Below are 22,357 nucleotides of genomic sequence, written 5' to 3' on the forward strand. Positions count from 1 at the left end.
CCTGGTTGAATTACCTTGGCACCTTTGTCAAAACTCAACTAACAATACATGTTTAAGGGTTTATTTCTGAACTTTCTTCTCTGTTCCACTGATCTCTTTGTTGTTTTGCCAACACCATCCTGTCTTGATTACTGTGGGTTTTAGTAAGTTCTTAAACAGGTACTTAAGCCATACTTTGTTCTCTATTTTAAAAGTGGTTTGGGAAATTTTAAGTCTTTGCATTTCTATGTAAACTTTAAGATCAACTTGTTAATTTCCTTGACTATAATAGGAAATGTGTTGAACCTTTAGATAAATCTGGAGAAAATTTCCATTTGACAATATTAATTCATAAAAATTTGTTGAGATCTTCTTTACTTTCTTACACTTCTTTTGCTAAACTTTTTTAGGGATTTTTTTCTTTTGCTATTTTGAATGGAATTATCTTTTAATTTTATTTTTGGATTTTTCATTGCTTGTATATATAAATGCAATGGATGTTTGCATATTGCTCTTCCATCCTGTGACCTAGGTGAACTCCTCACCCTTACTCATAATCCCTCAATTTATTTATTTATTTATTTATTTATTTATTTATTTATTTATTTATTTATTTATTTTATTTTTACTGAGTGTGTATGATGGTGAAGAATACAGTGACTACTAGACTAGTTTGGCGCCATTGTCTTGATTCATGCTAAGGCACCAGCAGTTTTAGCCACCATTGCTTTTGCACCAATAGTACACATGTCAACCAGTAAAAAAGGCAATAATCTCTTAATGATATCTTGATCTTGCAGACCCCATGAAAGGTTCTCAGAGATCCCAGGGAGTCTACAGACAACACTTAGAGAGCTAGATTATGTCTAAGCACCTGTGCAAGTCTGAAATGCTATAATTTTAAAAAATCTAAGATAAATGTTGTTTATCAGACAGATGTTAACATTTACTTAAATGACTGATGGTCATAACAGTCAATAGTACTTAGGCCAGTGGTCGGCAAACTGTGGCTCTGTTGACCTGTGAGTTTGCTGACCATTGACCTAGACTCTCGATTCCAATAATTACAGGCTGTTGTTGTTCCTTGTGATTAAGCCCCTACCCCAGTGATTGGCAAACTCATTAGTCAACAGAGAGGCAAACTGCAGCTCACGAGCCGCATGTAGCTTGTGAGCCACAGTATGCCAACCACTGATTTAGGCAACTGCTGCATGTGGAATGACATACCAGGCCCTTAAGAAAAATTGAAAATAAAATAAAACATTGGCTCTAATCTCAAGGAAATGGTACAAGTCTTTCTGAGTATTCAAGTTTCTAAGAAAGGAATACCAGCTCACTGTAGGCTAATTACATTAGACCCCAAATATTTACGGTTTTATTTTTGTTCTACTAGCACTAAAAATAAACAAAATTCTTACACTGGAGGTGTAGCATGTATCAAATATCAAGACTAGAAGAAAAACTAGGTTAAAATCTATTGTTCTTTACTAGTACAGTTCATGTTATCTCATTTCCAAATGATCATAACTAACACATAAGGCAATATCAAACTAATTTTCAAAACTATTTTAAAAGCCTTAATTTTACATTATTATTTATAATGGACCCTTGACTGGAAGGTAAATTAGCCACTTAGCTACTATTTTTTTCCTGCATTTTACATATCTTTAAGATCATATTTAAAATATGAAGCTTACAGCACAGAGGGCAAATTTACTATATATTTTAGCTTTTTCCCTGAAGAGTACTAAAATACTATTCATACATTGCAAAGTAAATAAATAGTCTTAAGGCTTCAGTCTGTGGGATTCCTCAGGTTCTGACATCCTAAATCCTTTGGGGTAAAAGAAAAAGGCAAAAGGCACTAAAACACTTAATAATGGGAAGAATAACAGAAAAATGGGGAAATTAAAGTTAACTATAAAAAATGAAGGGAAGGATTATGATTAGGTTAGATTAGGTTAGGTTAGGTTAGGTTAGGGATAAATGGAGTTAATAAAAGTTTCAGAGAAACCAGTTACATACTGGAATTCTGATGTGAAAAAAAATCAGGCAATGTAAGAGCTAGCACAGAATTTAAAAATAATCTAGTTCTAGCCCAACATTTCTTATTTGGCAAAGCCCAAAGATTTTTCAATAGGGTTAGAGCTGGAAGCCAGAATTTCTAACTTTCCCTTCAATATGTCCCATCCTCCCCCTTTCACATTAAATAAAACTTTTGTACTTTTAATAACTCTCTAGACCACATGTAACATTTTTTTCTAGAAAACAACCAAGGCTTCTAAAACTTTAACGGATGCATTGTTGAAATGCACCTCGTTATTATGTGACGCATCATAACATGACTGGTAACTCAGACATCTTGAGTATGTCTTGCCATTTCACTTTATGCCTCAGCTATTGGGAATTGTTTATTTTCTAATGAGTTTCTGTTATTAAACATTCAAAATCACCCCAACCTTATTTACTGTAACACATCAGCTTCATCAATTGCACTCTTTTTTCCCCCAAGAAAGTTACATATGGTATCGTTTTCTCATGCTGCATACCATATCTTTGTTCGGTCATTGTTTCCATCTACACACAGGATAATCATGACCACATGACATACTTTACAATGCAGAATTAACTCCAGATCTTAAGACTGTATACATTAAAGAAGCTGCCTGCTTTCAAATATGCCATTGGTTTTCCCTTTTTCCTACTTATTACCACCTTCCTGGTAAGTTTTTGGGGCTACTACCTAAATCTCTATGTAGGGATTGCTGCTAGTTTGTTTTGTTTAATTCCACTTTGTTCTTGCCTGCATGGTTCTTTCAGATGAGTACTAGCATGTACTACCATGAGACTGCTAATTAAAATAAACAATAAAACTTTTTCATTAGATGGCGGGCCTTCTTGTGTGTCCAGGTCAGAGCACTTATTTTCCATAATTATGCTTGCACACTCTTTCAAGAAAATGTAAGGCTCCAATCATGACATAGGTGTGAAATCTTTTTTCAATTCAGGAAAAGCCGGATTCATTCTTTCTAACATAAATCTTCTCTCCATTATGAATGAAATTTTAAGGCATGGAGATGTATATTTGGAACTAACCTGTATAATTTTGATATTGAGTATTTCTAGTTTATCTACTTTAGCAAAGTTGAATTCTTCTCCGTCCAGTGATCCTTAGGTTTTATGCATGTAAAATAAGTAGAAGTCTCAAGTCCTTGCATCCAGATCAGCATCCTTACACAGAGTGATCAAAATTAAGAAATGTTCTTGTCCTCCCAGCCTTCAGATGACAGAGGCTGTTGGGGATAATCATCCCATAACTTGGGTGAATCATCTTTCTTCTAAGGAATAAAACCTTCGTGGCTTTGGAACTCTGACTTTAAAAAGTATTTTCCTCTTTTTTCCCCCCTCCTCTCCTCCTGGTTATTATTAACATTTATGTGTTTAAGATTCTAAAAGTTAAGGTTTCAGCAACAACTGAAGCACTGAATATTCATCAGTGAACAATATGGGTAGCAAATACCCTGTTTCCCTGAAAATAAGACAGTGTCTTATATTAATTTTTTCTCCCAACGCTGCGCTAGGTCTTATTTTCAGGGGATGTCTTATCTTTCCATGTGCTAGGTCTTATTTTCGGAGGATGTCTTATTTTCGGGGAAACACTGTAATAGCAATAGTTTCATGTTTTCCAAACTAAGTGCTGAGTAACAGGAACCATCTCTTATAGGAACTAACCTTTATGATCTGATATGTGAGGGCCAGGAGTGCTTTGAATGAATTAGTTCATTTCATACTCACATCACATGACATGGGTTCTCTTTTTAGCTCCAGTTTTCACTGAGGCACAGTGAACTTGCCTAAGTCATGCCAGGGCACAAAGCAGTGGGCTCCAGAGCCTGGGCTCTTTGTCATTGTGACACAACACCTTCTCCTTTTGTTGTGCCCACACAGAATACTGTTAGACAGCTTCCTTGGGAACTGTCATTGATGTTTATCTTCAAGGTAGACATTTTGTCAAGAATGGGGGCTTTGCCCTGGCCAGCTTGACAGTGGAAAAGCATCAGCCTGCAGACTGAGGGATCCTAGATTCGATTCTGGGTTGCGGGCTCGATCCCCAATAGGGGTTGTGCAGGAGGCAGCCGATCAATGATTCTCTCTCATCATTGATGTTTCTATCTCTCTCTTCTTCTCCCTTCCTCTCTGAAATCAATACAGAAATATATTTTTTTAAAAGAGACAATGGGGGCTTTTATTCTTCTGTGGTCTATCATCACCCTGCACGATGACCTGGCTGATCCTCCTTCACAACCTCATTGCAAAACAGAACAAAAAAGTAAAGACTGATAGCCTGGCCAGCATGGCTCAGTGGTTGAGCATTGACCTATGAAGTAGGAGATCACAATTAGATTCCTAGTCAGGGCACATGCCTGGGTACCAGCTCAATCCCTGGGGGTGGGAGGTGGGCGGCTGATAAATGATTCTCTCTCATTATTGATGTTTCTCTCTCTTCCTTTTTGAAATCAATAAAAATAATTTTTTAAAGTAGAGACTGATAACTATGGGCCATGCAAATAGCTCACATTTCCAGATACTTACTTCACCTAAGCCCTTTCTATGGATTGTCTCTTCTGTTGCCCACAGTAATCCTCTGAGGTAGCTACCATATTTTTTGTTTTCTAGAGGAGAAAGCTGAGAAGCAGTGAGGTTCACCAATATGCCAAGGTCACAGGGTCAGGACATAGTAGAGCCTTCTATCTGACCCAGAGAGTCAAGCTTCATGGCCCACACTTAACTAGTAAACCAGGCCACTCGCAGCAATGAAAACAGAGTGCTCCTCTACCTCCCCAGGTCCCTGGGAACCTCATGCCAGAGCTGGGAAGACTTGTGGAGTTCCTGCTCTGCTCTGTGTCTGTCACCCACTCTAACTGCCTGGGCTGGTCAGGAGGCAGGAGGAGTCTATCACAGGAAAAAGTGTGTGGATAGGGTAGCAGCCACAGGTTTTATTTATTTCTATGAATGTTCTAGTCCTCAATCCTGAAGCAACTAAAGCATAATGAAAGATCAAAATCTATTCTCAGCAACATCCAGTGATTTATTTATCTTATTGTATTTTATTTTAAATTTGCAACATCCATCGAGCATATTCTCATTATTAAGACCTGTCCTGATGTCACAGGCTTATAATGATCTCAGTCTGTGCTGTCGGAAGATGTTTTTAATTTGATGATATACCAACTTCTATATCCCAGTTCTGACCCCAGCAAAAAGAAAACCTCAAACCCTCCTTTTTTTAAGACTGGCCTCTGGTCCATCATGTCCACTTCCACATGACCCTACAATAATTCATATTGAGGGAAAGAGAACCTTTTATTTACTTTCAGGTCCTCAGCTATTACAGACTGTACTCATAAATCCCTCATTCCTGTCTAGGATGGGTGGAATTAGACTTTGGGGAGGAGGAGAATCCCTCAGTCTCACCAGACAGGGTGGAGGGAAAATAAACACAGAGAAAAATGTGCCACTGGTTTCATTTATCCCATTATTAGGATGTCATGCCAACCTGAAAAATAATGTCCAAGTAACAACATTAAATGGCAAGGGGTATTAACATCTGGAATGGATAAAGAGGGGAAACGTATTTATATTATCTTTTTATTCATTAAATCATGTCTAAATGGTACATTTCAGTTTATGATTATAAATCATAGCAGTGCAAAATAACTAACATTTGTATGATGTACATTCAGTTTGCAGAATTCTTTCATGAGCATTTTGCCATCCGAGCCTCCTAAATGCTCATCAATCAGGTGGCAGATATAAGAACCATCCCAATAACAAATATAGGAATGATACTTAGAGTGGGAAAATGGCTTGTCCAAGGTCACACAATTAGTAACAGGAAAATCTTGTACTTGAACCTAAATCTTATGAGTTCACAATTTAAGTTGAATTTGGGAAAGAACAGCCTTATTTTGTAGTGTCACACTGGTGAGGCCTGGGACATTGGACTGCAACATTAGGGTTAGGTCACCTGTACCTTTTTTTTGTGTATGTGTGAGAGAGAAATGCAAATATCAGGCTCCACCTCAGAACTCTGGGGTTAGGGCCTAACAATCTGGTTTAATGATTCTTCTAAATGATCCTCGTGCTTCTAAAGCTTGAGAATCACTGTGCTAAAGCAATGACTCTCAGCTCTGGCCACACACAGGAGTCACCTGGGAACTTGAAAAACTACTGAGGCTTTTGTCCCAACCCCAAAGATTGTGATTTAATTGATCTACAATATGGTTTTCAACCACATTACTACTGACATTTTGGACTGGATTATTATTTGTTGGCAGACATGTCCTATGCATTACAAGATGTTTAACAGTATCACTGACCTCTACCCTATAGATGTTAGTAGCCTCCCTCTCCCCCACCACCAGTTGTAATAAATGTCTCCAGACATTACCAAATGTCTCCTGGGGACCAAAGATGAGAAGCACTGATCTAGAGCCATGGCTCAAGCACTGGGATTTTTAATAGCTCCCTAAATCATTCTAGTGTACAGCCATGGCTAGGAACTGTCACTCTGGAAGGTTCCTTTTAATGAGCAGCTTTAGATGTCAATGGACTAAAGAACAAGAAAAGCTAAACTTTCAAAGTTTAGAGCATTGGGTGTAAAGTTAGAATAAATCAACGTGCAGTGAAAACTCTGGCACTTTGTCCAGGAGTCAAGTAATACAGGCTTTAGGGTGTAAATTTCACACCAACCATGGGCTCCTTACATTTCTGCTTACTTTCTGGCTGTTGGGTGTGTTCCAGAAAACTGACAGAAACAGGTACTCTGCTCTTATCTAAAAATTCCCAACCAAGTAGATATTGCTTTGTGCTAAATATAAAAGTGGGCATCCTGCTTTCGGGCCTAGTCCTTCTAAAAACAGGAGGCTTATCAGTGTATCATGTGGTACAAGTCCTTCTGTAAATCTGTTTTGACAGGCTTAAAAAAAAATCAGCCTGTCAATTTTATGATGTTGATTTTGACACAATCCAAATCAGCCATTTCTACATTATTTTGGGCCAGTTAGTAGTATTTTCATTTTCAGATGATGATCAGGGACTTTATATTTCAACTGTAGGAAAATTCCTTATGTAAGAGAACCAAGGCAAGTGTCCTTCAGTAAATCTGTTCTCTGCAGGTGGCCCTCTGCTGCCTCAGTGAGTGCTCTGTGGTGTTCCTCTGTGATCCCAAGAAGGGGAGGGCACTGTGTGCATTTTAGACCATAGGATGGGCATCATCTTCAAGTGCCTGCTCTGCACCCCTTGTAGGCTGAGCAGTCCCAGCCTAGCCCAAAGTGACAGGTCTTTAAGAAAAGTTTGCGGCATGTCCTCTTCAACCTGGGTCTTAAGTAGTACAGTATTCTCCCACTTTCTCAAGTAACTATTGATAGGTGATTGTTTCTTTCAACAATAAGAATGGAAATGCTACTTTGAGAGACTGAGAAATAAATTTTAAATAGAAAATAAATTATAAGGTGAATGTGTTGTCAGGGCAAAATTGGTTATACTAAGTACTATGTTATATGCTTTGAAATTATTGACCCTTTTATAACAAAAATAAGAACTGACTGCTCTAAGGTGCCAGATTAACTCTGTGAACCAGTTGGTAGTAGCTTGTTCACATTAATGAAACCAACTAATTCTTTTGCCATAATCTAGTTTATCCTAAGCAGTTGCTTATCTTTTTCTATCCTAGCCTAAATTGTTTCATCATTGTGCTTCTAAAAATTAAACCTTTCAATTAGGCTTCCCTAAAAGACTGTTAATAGGTATTGTTTTCCATATGGTTCCACTTGTTTTTATGAAAGGCATATGCTTGTATGTACATAGGAAGATTTCTGGAAGAAAACACAATTAACAGTGGCTGCCTTTGGGCAGGAAGTTTAGGGGCCTTGATTGGAAGGGAGACATGCTTTTCATTATACTTTTATACAGCTTATTTTTACCATTTAAAATTTTTAATTTTACATACTGGTATATAAAAGAAAGTGTACGCTCCCTGTAATCTTTCAGAAGTTCCAAAATGCCTCTTCTAATAAGAGAAAAATGGGTGAGCTGCACTCCATACCTCTTTGATGCGTCTTCCTTTTGTATATGTTCTATTGCTAAAACAGAGTGAACAGAAAGGATACTTTAAATGTAAAATTACTCCAACGTTGGTTCCATGAATAAAAATACCAATATATTAGTTCCATGTATCAGAATACCAAGGTCCTATGTAACTTGAGATTGGTAGTTAAGGAGAGCCTCTTTGAAGAAGCCACATTTAACCAGAAAGGGAAGAAGTTGCCTCCAGGCAGGGGCTTAATTTTCTCTGGCTGCATTGGAACAGTTACTCTCTATATATCTTTCAGAATGGGGCAGATTTAGGTTGAGGACGTTTACATTGTGATTGTATCTAACCTTTACCTCCAATGGGTTCTTTCATTTCCCTTTGTCCATATTTCCCCAAAAGAGTCAATGCTCACTCTTTGAGAAAATAAAAATAACCACAAAAATAACAAATACCTATATGTGTCAAAGAAATACAATTCTATAATATTTTGGGGCTCACCAAAACATATCTTTCCCTCAGTCCTTCCTGTATACCTAGCCCTAGTTAAAATTTTAAGCAAGCAGGAAAAAATCCAACTGAGATTGGAAGGGCTCAAAACAATACATGCTCAGTTGTGAGTTTTTCTGGATCATTTTTCTTAGCACATGTCACTTAGAACTTCTCAGGATTTCATAGTCTCCCTTGATAAGCAAGAAACATCCTTTTTTATCTCATTATTGGATGTTTTTATTGGGAAATATATCTAAGTGGATTTCAGGATCCTCTGCCTCTGGGAATGAACCAATAATAACATAACAGTTCAACTATTCCAAAGCATATCCTATGACAACCCCTAGACATTTAAATTATATCTCTGTAGTCTTTAATGGTGAATTACATTTCTGGGATAAAATACCAAACTCTATAAAAAGGAGCTTCTAGGTTTTGTGGGGTTTTTTTTTTTTCCTTTATAGGGGTGATTCATCCCAGAAATGGTGTTTTGCCTTTACTTGCATCAAGCATTAATAACCAGCAATCAGCAATGGTATAATTGTTAGCTTCATGAAAAATGAAAGAGTTTAAGGAAGTGTTTTTGTGAAGAGCCCACCAGTTATCCTTGAACAAAAGTTTGTATAGAAATTCTGAGAAGACACCAACAAAGACTAGTTAGAGGAAGAGGAAGAAGATACTATAGGCAGGACTGGATTGAAGACAAATGTCCTTTTAGAAAAATATTCAGAAGAAAGGAAAATATATTAAAAGACTAAAGATAACTTCTGAAATTAAGTCAATATAGGGTCTTAGCCATAAAAATAGAATTTTAGAGAACCTTTGTTACTCAATTTTCAAAATGCATAGGTTCTGATTTTGTATCTATGGGATACTGGCTTCCCACCCTCTTTCAATGGACTCCCATTAATGACCACATTGACCATGAAATTAAACCTCACATAATGTTTTAGAAAAAGTAGAACAGAAATTCGAAGCTCAACTTAAGAATTTGTACTACTTTGCAAAGAAAAAAAGACAAATGTATCTCGTTAGTAGAATAGTGTTTCCTACTGAGTAAAGAAAGTTTAAATTCTGAGTCACTAGCAAAATTTGGGAAAAAATCAATATCATTTTTACTCTTGAAAATGCATCATATATTCAGCAAAGACTTCCTTCCCCCTCTTAGGTAGCTGAACTAGTCTTCTCCTTGTGCAATACCCCAATTAGCAACTCCGGGGACTTCATGTTCTTTCTACTTGGCACAGCCACTAGGGGGGGTCCATCCTTTCATACCAACAAAGATTTTAAATTGTCAACATGAAAAAACAGTTTTCCACAAATGCTACAAACAGATCACAGTACACACACTTTTCTCTGTATGATAAAGGCAAGTTTGAGCCTAAATAAAGAGAGGCCGCTTATGACACATGTGCTGAAGCAGTCAGCTCCTTCAGCAACAGAGGAAAAGGTAAGTTCCAAAGGGTTTTGAGTAACCAGCTGACAAAGTCAGTATATCCTAAACCATTTCATTTTCCCAGTATTCTTCATAATCTCACATTCAAAACTTTGGCTGCTTGTCAGGAGACAATAGAATCTTCCAATGCCACTAGCTGAAAATGACTTGCTTTACTTATGGTTTAGCAAGAATTGCTAAGAAATGACTGCCTTGCTTCCCTGTTAAGTTATCATCCAAGCCCCACACTTTTGCTCCGCTTCGAAAAGTAGTTGTTATGACTATTACATATAAGATCAACGGCTTATCTCTTCTGTTATTATATTTATCACTTTCCAAACCTTTCCAGATTGCTGAGTCTTTAAAACATGAAAATAAGGAGAAGTATACTCTGTGACTACAATGCTAACTGAAAAGCAGAATGAATAATAAAATGTAGAAATTTGGAAGATAATTACAAGTATGTGTCCATGTATTCCATGCCAGCTCTGCCATTTCTTACTACTTTGTCTCCTTTTTTCAGCTGTTGGCTGGGCGCTGGCCTTTTGATCACAATGACTTTGGCATATTTCTATGTAAGCTGTTCCCCTTTTTGCAGAAGTCTTCAGTGGGGATCACCGTCCTCAATCTCTGTGCTCTCAGTGTTGACAGGTAATGTGGTTCTTTTCCTTTACTCTTTTGTTAGATTTAGAAAACCATTTTTGTCATAAGAAGGGAAGTCAAGAAGCATCGAGAGTTGGTGCCTGGATAGTTGTTATTTCAAGTGAATTAAAATATTAACGTTTTTACTCTACCGTTTAGAATTGCTTTTCACATTTACTGATTATTAGCCATCTTTGGCTTAGGCAATTTGCATATAGAGAATTTTGTCAATTATCTTCATTTGGAAGCCTAGTGGCAACAAAATTTTTAATTAAAAAGCATATTAAAAGGAGTAGAGATTGAACAGCCCTTCTAGAAAACAATCCTACTGAAGGTTTGCCTTCTGATTCAGTAAAATTCAGTAAGATTCCTATTTCTGGTATTGGTTTGCCTTACCCATACCATCCTCACCACGCATGGAAAAAAACATTAACTAAATATTCAATTACAAATTATCAGTTCTATATCAAGTGAAATGTTCTTGGTTTTTTGTTTTGTTTTTAAAGACAGAAAAATAATTCAAACATCTACAGGATGCCGCTCCCCCCCCAAAAAAAATGTATACACATTTAACAGTTGCTAACTCAATTGATGTTTCTTTCTTTTTAGATTTAACTCATTGGAATTAATAATTATTCAAAGTGTGTACACATTTTTGGCGGACACCCTATATTTTACTAAGTTTTAGGTCAAGAAGTTAAGCTATTTTAAAATTCCATTCCCACAAAAATCTACTTTAATCCAGGAATTCTTTCCTGGGTAATAAACTCATCATTATTTGTTTCATGGGTCCTTTTTTTATTATTATTTTTACATTTTATTTGGTATTGACTCTAAGCTTTGGGACCTACATGTAGGGAATCTATTTTGACATTTCTGTTTCAAAATGTTTCACATGAGAATGAATCATTCACAGTTAGTTCCTGAAGATAAGGTACCTTTGCTTTGAGTCTTGATTTGGTTGCATTGCATTCTACTAAAAATATGAAAATCTTTCTTATTATTTCTTTTACTAAACCAAGGAGTAAAAAAGGGGAAATTGGAACCTGTTACAAAACAATTTGCAACTTGGGAATCCATGCTATTAGTGTATGAGCTGAGATAAATTATGGCTCAGCAAGACTTTACATGATTTCTTTTATATATATATATATATATTTTTTTTTTATTATTGATTTTTTACAGAGAGGAAGGGAGAGAGAGAGAGAGTTAGAAACATCGATGAGAGAGAGTCATTGATCAGCTGCCTCTTGCACACCCCCTACTGGGGATATGCCCGCAACCAAGGTACATGCCCTTGACCGGAATCAAACCCAGGACCCTTCAGTCCCCAAGCCGACGCACTTTCCATTGAGCCAAACCGGTTTCGGCTATATATATATATTTTTTTTAATATCAGTTATTTCTCATTTCAGAGTTGTTTGGGGGGGAGGATAATGAAAGTAACTGTACATCCAGATTCTATACAGTTTCTTTATCATTTCATTGATTGTTCAATTAATACAGAATGCTATAGGATCAAAGAAAAGTTCTGTCAGCTTTTAAATGAGAAAGGTAAACAATAGATGTTTTTGACTTGTCCAAAAGTTGATAAGTTTTCATTGTTCATTTCCATTCTAGACTTGTCTGGGTTTAACCTTTTAACTAATTCCTTCTCAAATCTAACTTATTTATTTGTATTTTACATCCATAGTCACTTAAGAAAAAGATAAAGTGGGAATGTCAGAAAAAGATTGAGGAATTTTAGAAAACTATTTTGATCCCTAATTCAGCTTTATCAGTGAAATAATTTTTTAAATGCTAAGGTAGTATACTTCTAAAAGTATATTCCTATATTTCTAAAATGAATAAATTTTCCCAGCAAAATATGAATAATCAACCATTGCCAATAATTAAAGTACATATTCTTACATGCCATAAGTGATGGATTTTTAAACCTATTTAAAATATATATATATACATATATATATAAAATATATGTGTGTATTAATATATATATATTGATTTTTAGAGAGAGAGAGAGACCTCAATTTGTTATTCCACTTACTTGTTATTCCAACATATTCATTTGCTGATTCTGACAGAGTATTCAAATCTAAACCTTCCTTCCTATATTGGGACAAAGCTCAAACCAACTGAGCTATCCAGCCAAGGCAGGTGGCAACTTTGAGTTTTGGGAGGAGAATTCAGTGCTGTTCTTTGAAGTTAATAGTTGTATTTAAAGTAGAAGACAATGGAGGTTAGAACAGTAAGAGGGTCTGGGTACAGTTTCAACTTCCAGTTAAAAGTTGCCTTGAGTAGGAGGCTGTAAAAAGATAAAACTCCTTTAACAACTCCTCCAGAATGATGTATAATTAAACAACTGGGAAAATTGCAAATATCAGTTAATAAGGCAACTTTGATAGGTCTCAAACTCAAAATTTGATGTCAATTCTTCATCCCATAATCCTATATAATAAAGATGTAATATGCAAATTGACCATCACTCCAACACAAGATGGCTGCCCCCATATGGAAATGAGATGGCTGCCATAAGATGGCCAGCAGGAGAGGGAAGTTTGGAGGGACCAGGCCTGAAAGGGGTTGCAGTTGGAGGGGACCAGGCCTGCAGAGGAGTGCAGTTAGGGGTGACTGGGCAGAGGAGGGCACTTGGGGGTGACCAGGCCTGCAGGGGAGGACAGTTGAGGGGGACCAGGCCTGCAAGGGAGGGCAGCTGGGAGGGACTAGGTCTGCAAGGGATGGCAGTTGGGGGCAATCAGGCCTATAGAAGAGGACAGTTAGGGGTCACCAGGCCAGCAGTTAAGGGTGACCAGGTCAGCAGGGGAGGGCAATTAGGGGCAATCAGGCTGGCAGGGGAGTGGTTAGGGAGTGATCAGGCTGGCAGGCAGAAGCGGTTAGGGGCAATCAGGCAGGCAGACAGAATAGTGGTTCAGAGCCAGCCATCCTGGATTATAAGAGCTATGTCCAGATTGGAGAGAGTGTAGGCTGGGCTGAGAAAAAGATAAAGTGGGAATGTCAGAAAAAGACTGAGGAAATTTAGAAAACTATTTTGATCACTAATTCAGCTTTATCAGTGAAATAATTTTTTAAATGCTAAGGTAGTATACTTCTAAAAGTATATTCCTATATTTCTAAAATGAATAAATTTTCCTCTCCCCTTCCCCCGTCCCCCATGCATGAATTTTATGCACAGGGCCTCTAGTTTCAAATAATTCCTCAGTGGGCTCTGTGATATTAGATATCAAAGGTTCATACTAATTTAAGGAGCACAAAGGGGAGTTTCTAAAAACCTTCATTTGTATTTAGACATGAACATAGTTTCTCCTTACTCTCCTGGTGCTATGGTTTTCCTTTGCTGGATGACAATAGTGAGGATGTGGAAGAAATGGCTGAGCCAGAAGGGAGGACATGGGGACTGAACAAAGTCCAATGCTGGCTGTATGGAAACGTCGGATCTCATTTGGGGTTCTGTTCCCTATTTCACATAGTTATTCATTCTTTATCTTAATTCTATTGTCAAAACCAGGCAACTGGTTAATTTTGCTAGCTCATTTTTCTTTGATAACCAACTACCCAAGACAGTGGTTTAAAAGATCCAGAATTTTATTATTATTATTATTATACCACAGACAAGTCTTCTGATCCTTGCTACTTTGACTGTGGTCTCTCGGTGGATTTCTGCTGGCAGATGAGCATCTCTTGGGTGCAAGACTCACATGTCTGGCCTGTTGGCAAGAAAAACTGGAAGTCTAAGCTCAGCGGAGCCCATCTTCCTCTCCGTGTAGTCTAGGGCCCCTCAACACATTCTGCCCAGCAAGCTCAGGGCTCCAAGGGGAACCTGTTGCTCTACTTAGAGCCCAGACCTACTAGTGGTAAAGCATCGTTTCAGCTGCATCCAACTTAAAGGGCTCAGTTGAAGTATCACGGTATTTGCCGCTATATTTTTGTTTTTATGTTTTCTAAAATCATTTTTAAGTTTGTTTTTACTGTTGATATTATGACAGATGTCCCCATCTTCCTCCCCTTTGCCCACCTCCACCCAGCCCCCAACCCCCTCCTTCCCTCTGGCCATCACCACACTACTGTCTGTGTCTATGGGCAGCTATCTTTTAATCCACCACACTGTGCTTCTCTTTAAAATTCTCAATGCTGGTATTTTGCCTCCAAACCTTTCTGTGGCAATTGGGTTGTATATCGCATGAGACATAAATCATAAACAAACATTACAAATACATTCAGGTTTGCTGTTAATAAAAAATGTGCAGAGGTTAAGACAGAAGTGCCACTTTACCTCATGAAAGTGGGAAAATTGAAAGAAAAATAATAAATTCTAATGTAGGCAAATTTTGATAGGCACTTGGTAGGAAGGTTTTTTAACATACTTCAGTTACCTTTCTATTTCTTTAATTCAATAATCCTACCCACTCAAGATAATTAATCCTGGAGAATCATTCAAAGGAAGAAAAAAATATTTGTAGGTGTGTTATTCATAACGTTCAAAAACTAGAACTATGAACATTAAAGAAAGATTTAAGTAAATTGCATCAGTATCTTATTATACAGGGTAGCCATTAAATTAATAAATGATATGTCTCTGTAGAAACATGAGATTTTTTATAATCTAATGTAAATAAAGCTAAAATAAAATTATAATTGATTTTTGTATTCAAACTATGCTTATTAGAATAGAAATGGACAAAAAATAAGAAGAAATAAAAGATTTTGTTGAAGTGTTATCTTTTGAATTAGTTTTTTGTACTGTTTAAAAATACCTTCAATAGTAAACTTTTAAAAATTTAATGACCATACTAGACCATACTGTAAAGATTCAAAATATGAATTAAACATCTCTGGCCTTGATAAAAAAAATCTATTTATAAAAATACAGGGTGGGGCAAAAGTATAAGTATACAGTTGTAAGTACTGTGAAACACAGAGTTTATTCTTGTATCATTATTTATTGACTAGAGGCCTGGTGCACGAAATTTGTGCACAGGGGCAGGTACCCTCAGCCCAGCCTGTACCCTCTCTAATCCCAGGATCAGGCCTAAACAGGACCCCCCAGGATCAGGCCTAAACCGGCATTCAGACATCCCTCTTAGAGTGCTGGCTCCTAATCGCTCACCTGCCTGCCTCCCTGTTCACCCTTTACTGCCTCTCCTGCTGGCCTGATTGCCCCTCTCTGCCTCTGCATGCCAGCATAATCGTCCCTAACTGCCACCCCCCCACCACCCCCCTTGCTGGCTAGATCCAGCTACCTGGATCTTTCTCTGGTGTTCTCTGAAGCTGGTCACTGGATTGGAGTGGAGAGGGGGGCAGGTCTTTGAGAGTTGAGAAGATGAGGCTAGTGGATCTTCCATGAAAAAGAGGTGCAAGTCAGGCTTCAGGGAAGGTGGGGGAGTATCCCCTCCTCCCCCTCCCCAGAGCCACTCAACTCAGTTACTGACACCCCTTAGTGTGCCCAGATCTCTACAACCCAGCCCAGGCAGCTGACTCCTCAGCAGGGCACAAGCTCCCAAGGTGGTGCAACAGGGAGTCCAGAGTGTGAGGCAATCGCATTCCCTCAGGCTAATGTATATGGAAGGGAGTGTTCCAGCCTGGGGTGTGGGGAGAGGGAATCAGTACAGAGATACTGGCAGCTGTCCCTTTAGCTCTCTCTGAGCGCCACAAAGCCCAGTCTCTTCTCACGTGGTTCTAGTCCAATCTGCTCTCCCTCTGCTGGAGCCCAAGGTGAGTGGCTGTGAATGAGATTTTGTGCCTTGGCCCTTTAATGAGATTTTGTGCCTCTGTCCCTAGCAGACTCTCTTGGTCCCCTAACAGACAGAATCCCCACTGATTTTCACAGCCATGTCTTCCTAGCTCTGGTGCTCTTATCTGGGAAGCCTGGCTTGAGGTTGAGATCCCACACTTCTCAGGAGGAACCTTTTCAGCTGAAATATCCCCCAAAATCTTAGCTGCCACATGGTGGAGTGGGGCTCTCCCTTCCCCAGTTCCACCCTTCTGCAAATCCTTGGTTATAAGACTTCTCTAAGCTAGCCTTCAATTGGTTATTCAGGTTGGTTGCTCTACCCTTTAGTTGTAATTCCAGTCTGGTCCTGGGAGGAGGTGAGTGTAACATCCACCTATTCTCCTGCTATCTTGGATCCAAGCATTTCTTATTTTCCACAACTTTCCCACCTCCATCATCACAATTGTTTCTAATTGCTCTTATGGTTGTTTTCACATTTCATAGAGATTTTATCAAGACAACTATGATGACAAATGGAAAATATTCTAGTTCTCAGTCATGTGTGTTAATGAAGGAGCAGACTGATTATGAATAATTTACTAAGCTAGACACTAAAAATTACTTCTATTTGTTTTTAAATATTTAATTTACATTGGATTATAGACATGTCATATTCTGGGAACGCATGTCACATTATAAAATGAAGATGGTCTTTGAATATATTCATTATAAGACCATGTTGACTACATTTAAATCACCTTCTATCTCCAATCCTGCCTAAGACATCTGGTTTCCTTACTCCCTTAAGAGATAAAGTATTTTATTTAAATCACCTTTCTTGATAACAGATCTGAGAGAAGAAATAGTATAACTTATTGAGAGCCTCGGGATATAGACATTCATTCTCCATTTCTTTTTTACTGAACTTCAGGCTACCAGTCTAATAAGGCAACAAAGAAAAGTAAACAGAAATGGGTAGCAAAATAAATAGCAGTCTTTATCTTACTGGAAATAACCATAAATTTAAAAATGCAATCTTGGCCATATCGTAAAAGGATTTTCTTGGTCTCTTTGCAGAGCTGCATTTTATTTCATTCTGAACTCATCTGGACTTTTTTAGAGATTGTACTGCACACCAAACTATTTACCCTAAGATTTTTTTTGCAAAACATTTCTCCAGAAAATTGTGCTATATATATCCCGTGTGGCATCATTGTGCATACCAAAACTATAGACTCTAATATAAAGTGAAGAACAAGATAGCATAATTCCAAGAAGCTGTGTTTTCACAGAAGTACCTTAAAGATATACTGAGACAGAACACTGAATATAAGTGATGGGACTCATCGTGGTAGATATGGGTAGCTTGTAAGTTGCCTGGCTTTAGTAACCTTCCACATTAAGTCACATATCCTGCAAGCCCATGTGTACCTGTCTCCAATGCCTTCATCTGTTTTATAGACTTCTGGCTCTATCTCATGAAGCTATAAAAAGGAGAATGTTTCCTTTCCATTACAACATTAACAAAAATTTCAAGAATGAAGCCACAAAAATACCATGCTACATCACAGGTCATTTCTTAGTACTAAGTCTGAAAGTAGTTAGCATCAGACCATCACATCAGATCAAAGACCATAGAGTTTCTGAAACCAATCTTTCTTTAAACTTAACATTTAAATGTGATTATTATCACAGAAGTATTAAAGTAAAAAAAAAAGGTAAACACAATTTATTAAGGCCAATTTGTTTTTTAATTGACATAATTGTTTAGTTACATTTATATTCTACGCTTCTATAAAAACCACTCTTTTCTATAAGACTATGAATCCTAAAGATTAAAAATCAATGAATCTTTAAGTCATTTTTATATATTCTAGCTCAGGACCATAATGGAAATGATATAGTCATTCTTTGATATTTACCAGAAATACTCTCTATTTACTTAAACTGCCACCTGGTAGAGGTCCACTGTAATCATATTTTGAGGGTAGAAGAAAAGAAAAAAATGATGGACTATCTATGGCCACTATTCACTTAAGGATATCTAGCTACACTTCATAGATAAGGTTTTTGTTGTTGTTGTTGTTTTGTTTTTGTTTTTGTTTTTTTATTGAATATGGTCTCACATAATTGTCCTTATTCCCCCATTCCCAATAGATAAGTTTTTAAATGTTGTTATTTTGTAATATATAAAGAGGAGTATGATATTACCATTACAAGTACCAGCAGCTTTCACTACCTCTTCTATCATCCAATTTCCCCCCTGTACCCCTCCTCACTTAAGAAACATAGACACGCTGTCCTGGCTGGTGTGGCTCAGTTGGCTGGAGTGTCATCCATGCTCCGAAAGGTTGAGGTTTGGATTTCCAGTAAGGCAAGTTGTGGGTTCCATCCCTGGTCAGATGATGCAAATGGAAAGTTAATGATTGATGTTTCCCTTACACATTGTTTCTCTCTTCCTCCCTCTCTCTCTAAAATCAATAAAAACACATCCTTGGATGAGGAATTAAAAAGAAACAACCATAGACACTCCTATCTGATGTTGCCACATTTTATATTCTCACAAGATTATGCTAGATGCCAGATGAAGAGTTCAGACTCAGACCTGCCAGGCAATTGATTTCCAAATTGGTGGAACTTTTAACGGCCCCACTTGTTTTTCACACAAGAACTCCTAAGAAAGTTCCTAAAAAGCAAATGGTTGGTCACTGTCCAAGGGAAGGAGCCTGCCAGCATTTATAATTTTTTTTAATTTAAGTAATTCATAATTTTCTAACACCTTGGTTCCATCTCTTCATTTTTATTTTCAGGTACAGAGCTGTTGCTTCCTGGAGTCGTGTTCAGGGAATTGGGATTCCCTTAGTCACTGCCATTGAGATTGTCTCCATCTGGATCCTTTCTTTTATCCTGGCCATCCCTGAAGCAATTGGCTTTGTCATGGTGCCCTTTGAATACAAGGGTCAACAGCATAAAACCTGTATGCTCAATGCCACATCACGGTTCATGGAGGTACAAATAGTTTAAAGGGAATTAACTGGGGAGAGGAGGTGGTCTTCACTTTTACTTTACCATCATCACAGCTTGTTGATACCTCTGCGGTGCCCAGTGCTCAATCAAATATTCTTTAGTTGCATAAAAAGTAGATGTTAAACCAGGGCTTAGTTTCCTGAATAGAACATTTATTTTGTTTTTACTTTTATAGCACAACTGTTGATACAACTTTTGTTTTGTACCAAAAAGCGCAGGATTCTGAAATGCACTTATTAGAAAAGAGAGATCATATGTATAAAGTGCTACTTGTTTTTATAATGAGGAATACAATACAGCACAACTTCCATCTGACAGACATGCTGATACTTATTTTTGGTTACTCAGGGAAATATATGTTGCTCACACATTTTTTAAAGATAGATTTACTAACTCAAAGTAGGTAGGAAGTTATACTTACATGTACAAATAATATAAATTTGCAGAACTTTTTAAAAAGTGTTCCATTTAACAAATTCAGTTGTTATTGTTTAGTATACCTGGTCACATTAATATTTCTCTGAAAAGCCTAATCACATGTGTGCATCAGGAAACATACTTACAATGCATATTACCTTTGCAAAACTCGTCAAAGGTGGACTGAGGAGGAAAACCAAAAGGATAACTATTTCATTGAAATCAGCATAATTTAGTGCTTTGATGTAAGTTTCATGCAGCTCAGATTCCACATTTAATCACTTTCAGACATCTCAAGGTATGTTTTCCTAACTTGGAAAATTCACAAAATTAGTGGTTTTACAGTTGACCAGTTTTCCTACTTGGACACTCTTGTTTTAAAATTAAAAGTATTCATGAAAGCTGCCAAATTGGCAACCTTAAAATTAAGGTCTGTTTATCTACTGACTTTTTTATTAAGTCAAATCTCCACAGTGGAAAACAAAGCAGTCTGTAGGAGGTTATCAGAATTTGGGCAGTGTAAATAAGCAATCTAAATTTTCCTGAATAAAATGTTAAGAGAGAAGAGGCTCAACATAAGGAACTTACTAATCACTAGAACTGGACAAAATGAAAAGAAATACTTTGTAATGACTGAGTCTCCTTTATAAAATGGTCAAGCAAGGTTTTTCCTTCAGGCAAGAAAATGGTATGAGTATGAAGTGATAATTTTTTTTCAATTTGAGATTCTCTTTCTCCTCCTGTTTTTTGTTTATTATTTTTTTTCTCCAATTTTATTCTTATTCTTTGTCCCATACTTTCTCCTACACTTTGCTCTAACAAACTAGAGGGAGCCCCTCCACCCCCACCCCATGCCTTTGCTGATGACATCAGTTCAAACGGAATTTGTGACCCCTTTCTCTAAAGGCCTTTGCCATGGAGGGGGCAGGGTACTATGTCCAAGCCCCTTTAGGGGGATCATCATTCAGGCTGCACTTGGGCATTCACACCAGCCAGCAATGCACCTGGAAGAAGGGGATACAAACTGAAGAGGGTACTTAAAGGAGTGTTTGTATTGTACTTAAAGGAGAGTCCTGATTTTTTTTCTTTCTATTTGCTTTTTAAGCTCATTAGAGAAATCTTTCTACAGTGTGACGTGGATAGGGAAAGATCTGCATAAAATGGGAGTTTGACTTAACCTGAAGTTAAAATCCAGAGGTCTGTTCACTTGAATGAGAAAGAAATGACATGTTGATTTTCCTAATAGCTAAAATGTATCACTTCTTTCTATTATGAATATAGGCAACAAACTACAATAGTATTTAACAGAAATAAAAATAGTATTTTTTCACTAATAGAAATAATATATTTTCATAAAATATAACATTTGTGTAATCTTGCAATATCATTTATAGTCGTCATTGCTTCAACATTCTGATAGTTATTAGAACTACCATTGGATTTGTCATTTAATTTGTTAATAAACACCTATATTACTATATCAAGTTCTTATTTTTAATGTTTTGATACTGTTTCTGTGTAACTAGTTTCCATTATAATCATACATATTTCAATCTTATACATGTGAAGATAGTATTCCCAGAAAGGATTACAGTCTTCCCCAGACTTCCAAGGTCTATGGCATAAAAATAGTTAGGAACCTCTGCCCAGAACTTTTTTTCCTCAGGAACCATTTATAGATTATTTTAATAAACATGCTATAAATGTATCCCACTGTGACTCTTTCTATATTCAGAAGTTGTCTAGTTTTTCACAGAGCAACATGATTAATTTTTACTGTGGGAACTGAGATATTATAGGAGGCTGCATTATCCATAGTAAATAAACAATCTGAGGAGACAGAATAAGGAAAAGAAAAGCATTTCTTCCCCGAGTTGATAATTAATTTAGTGGGAAGAAGAATGTATATATAATTTTCCAATTTCCATTTTTATAGGGTATTAAATTTTATTCTTTAAAAAGACATAAAAAGTGAGTACTCCTGGTATTTACAACTCCTGACTACAGGGAGATCATGCCAAATATGCCTTCAGATAAGGTACTCTGTCTTGATAGTTTCCAGGTGGTAAGTATTAAAAAGAGTGAGAAGGGTCGTGATTATTTATGGCTCAAACTGGCTAGCTAAGAGGTCACATAGCAGGCATACCAGGCAAAGGGTTAACTCCTGGTAACCAAAGCTACACAGATAAGCCATTCATAACCTTCCCTGTTTCCAAACAAGATATTCACATTAAGTACACTTTGGCCGAAATAGCCAAAAGTAAACCAGATATTAGCAACATTTTGAGGCTCATTAATAAAGATAAATATATATTCTGTATGTCTCAGAATTGTTTTGTGGGCTTTGGAAAGGAATTATTTTTATTGATTAGGGCTCTTCCCTTGTACAATTAAAACCAACTTCAGTTTATAAAATGTATCTTTTTTAATGCAGCTTATTCATGTGGTATTTTATAAAGCCAGGATAACTTCCAGAATTGCCAATTTAATTGGGTTTTGATAACCATCCCCAAGCTCATTGCCACAATAAGAGAGAATGAATATA

The 22,357-nt window shown here is 37.1% G+C and overlaps 1 protein-coding gene across 2 annotated transcripts in view; it reads left to right on the top strand.

Annotated features, from left to right (window-relative positions):
• The window catches only part of EDNRA (endothelin receptor type A), a 44,941-nt gene that overhangs the window by 15,619 nt on the left and 6,965 nt on the right, over positions 1–22,357 (top strand). For both annotated transcript variants that reach the window (XM_045576431.1, XM_045576429.1), the window contains exons 3-4: positions 10,522–10,649; positions 19,179–19,377. In XM_045576431.1, coding sequence (XP_045432387.1) covers positions 10,522–10,649; positions 19,179–19,377 — 327 coding nt within the window. The remainder of the gene's footprint in view (positions 1–10,521; positions 10,650–19,178; positions 19,378–22,357) is intronic.

This window comes from Pipistrellus kuhlii, unplaced genomic scaffold (genome assembly GCF_014108245.1).
Source record: "Pipistrellus kuhlii isolate mPipKuh1 unplaced genomic scaffold, mPipKuh1.p scaffold_m20_p_8, whole genome shotgun sequence".
NCBI lineage: Eukaryota > Metazoa > Chordata > Mammalia > Chiroptera > Vespertilionidae > Pipistrellus > Pipistrellus kuhlii.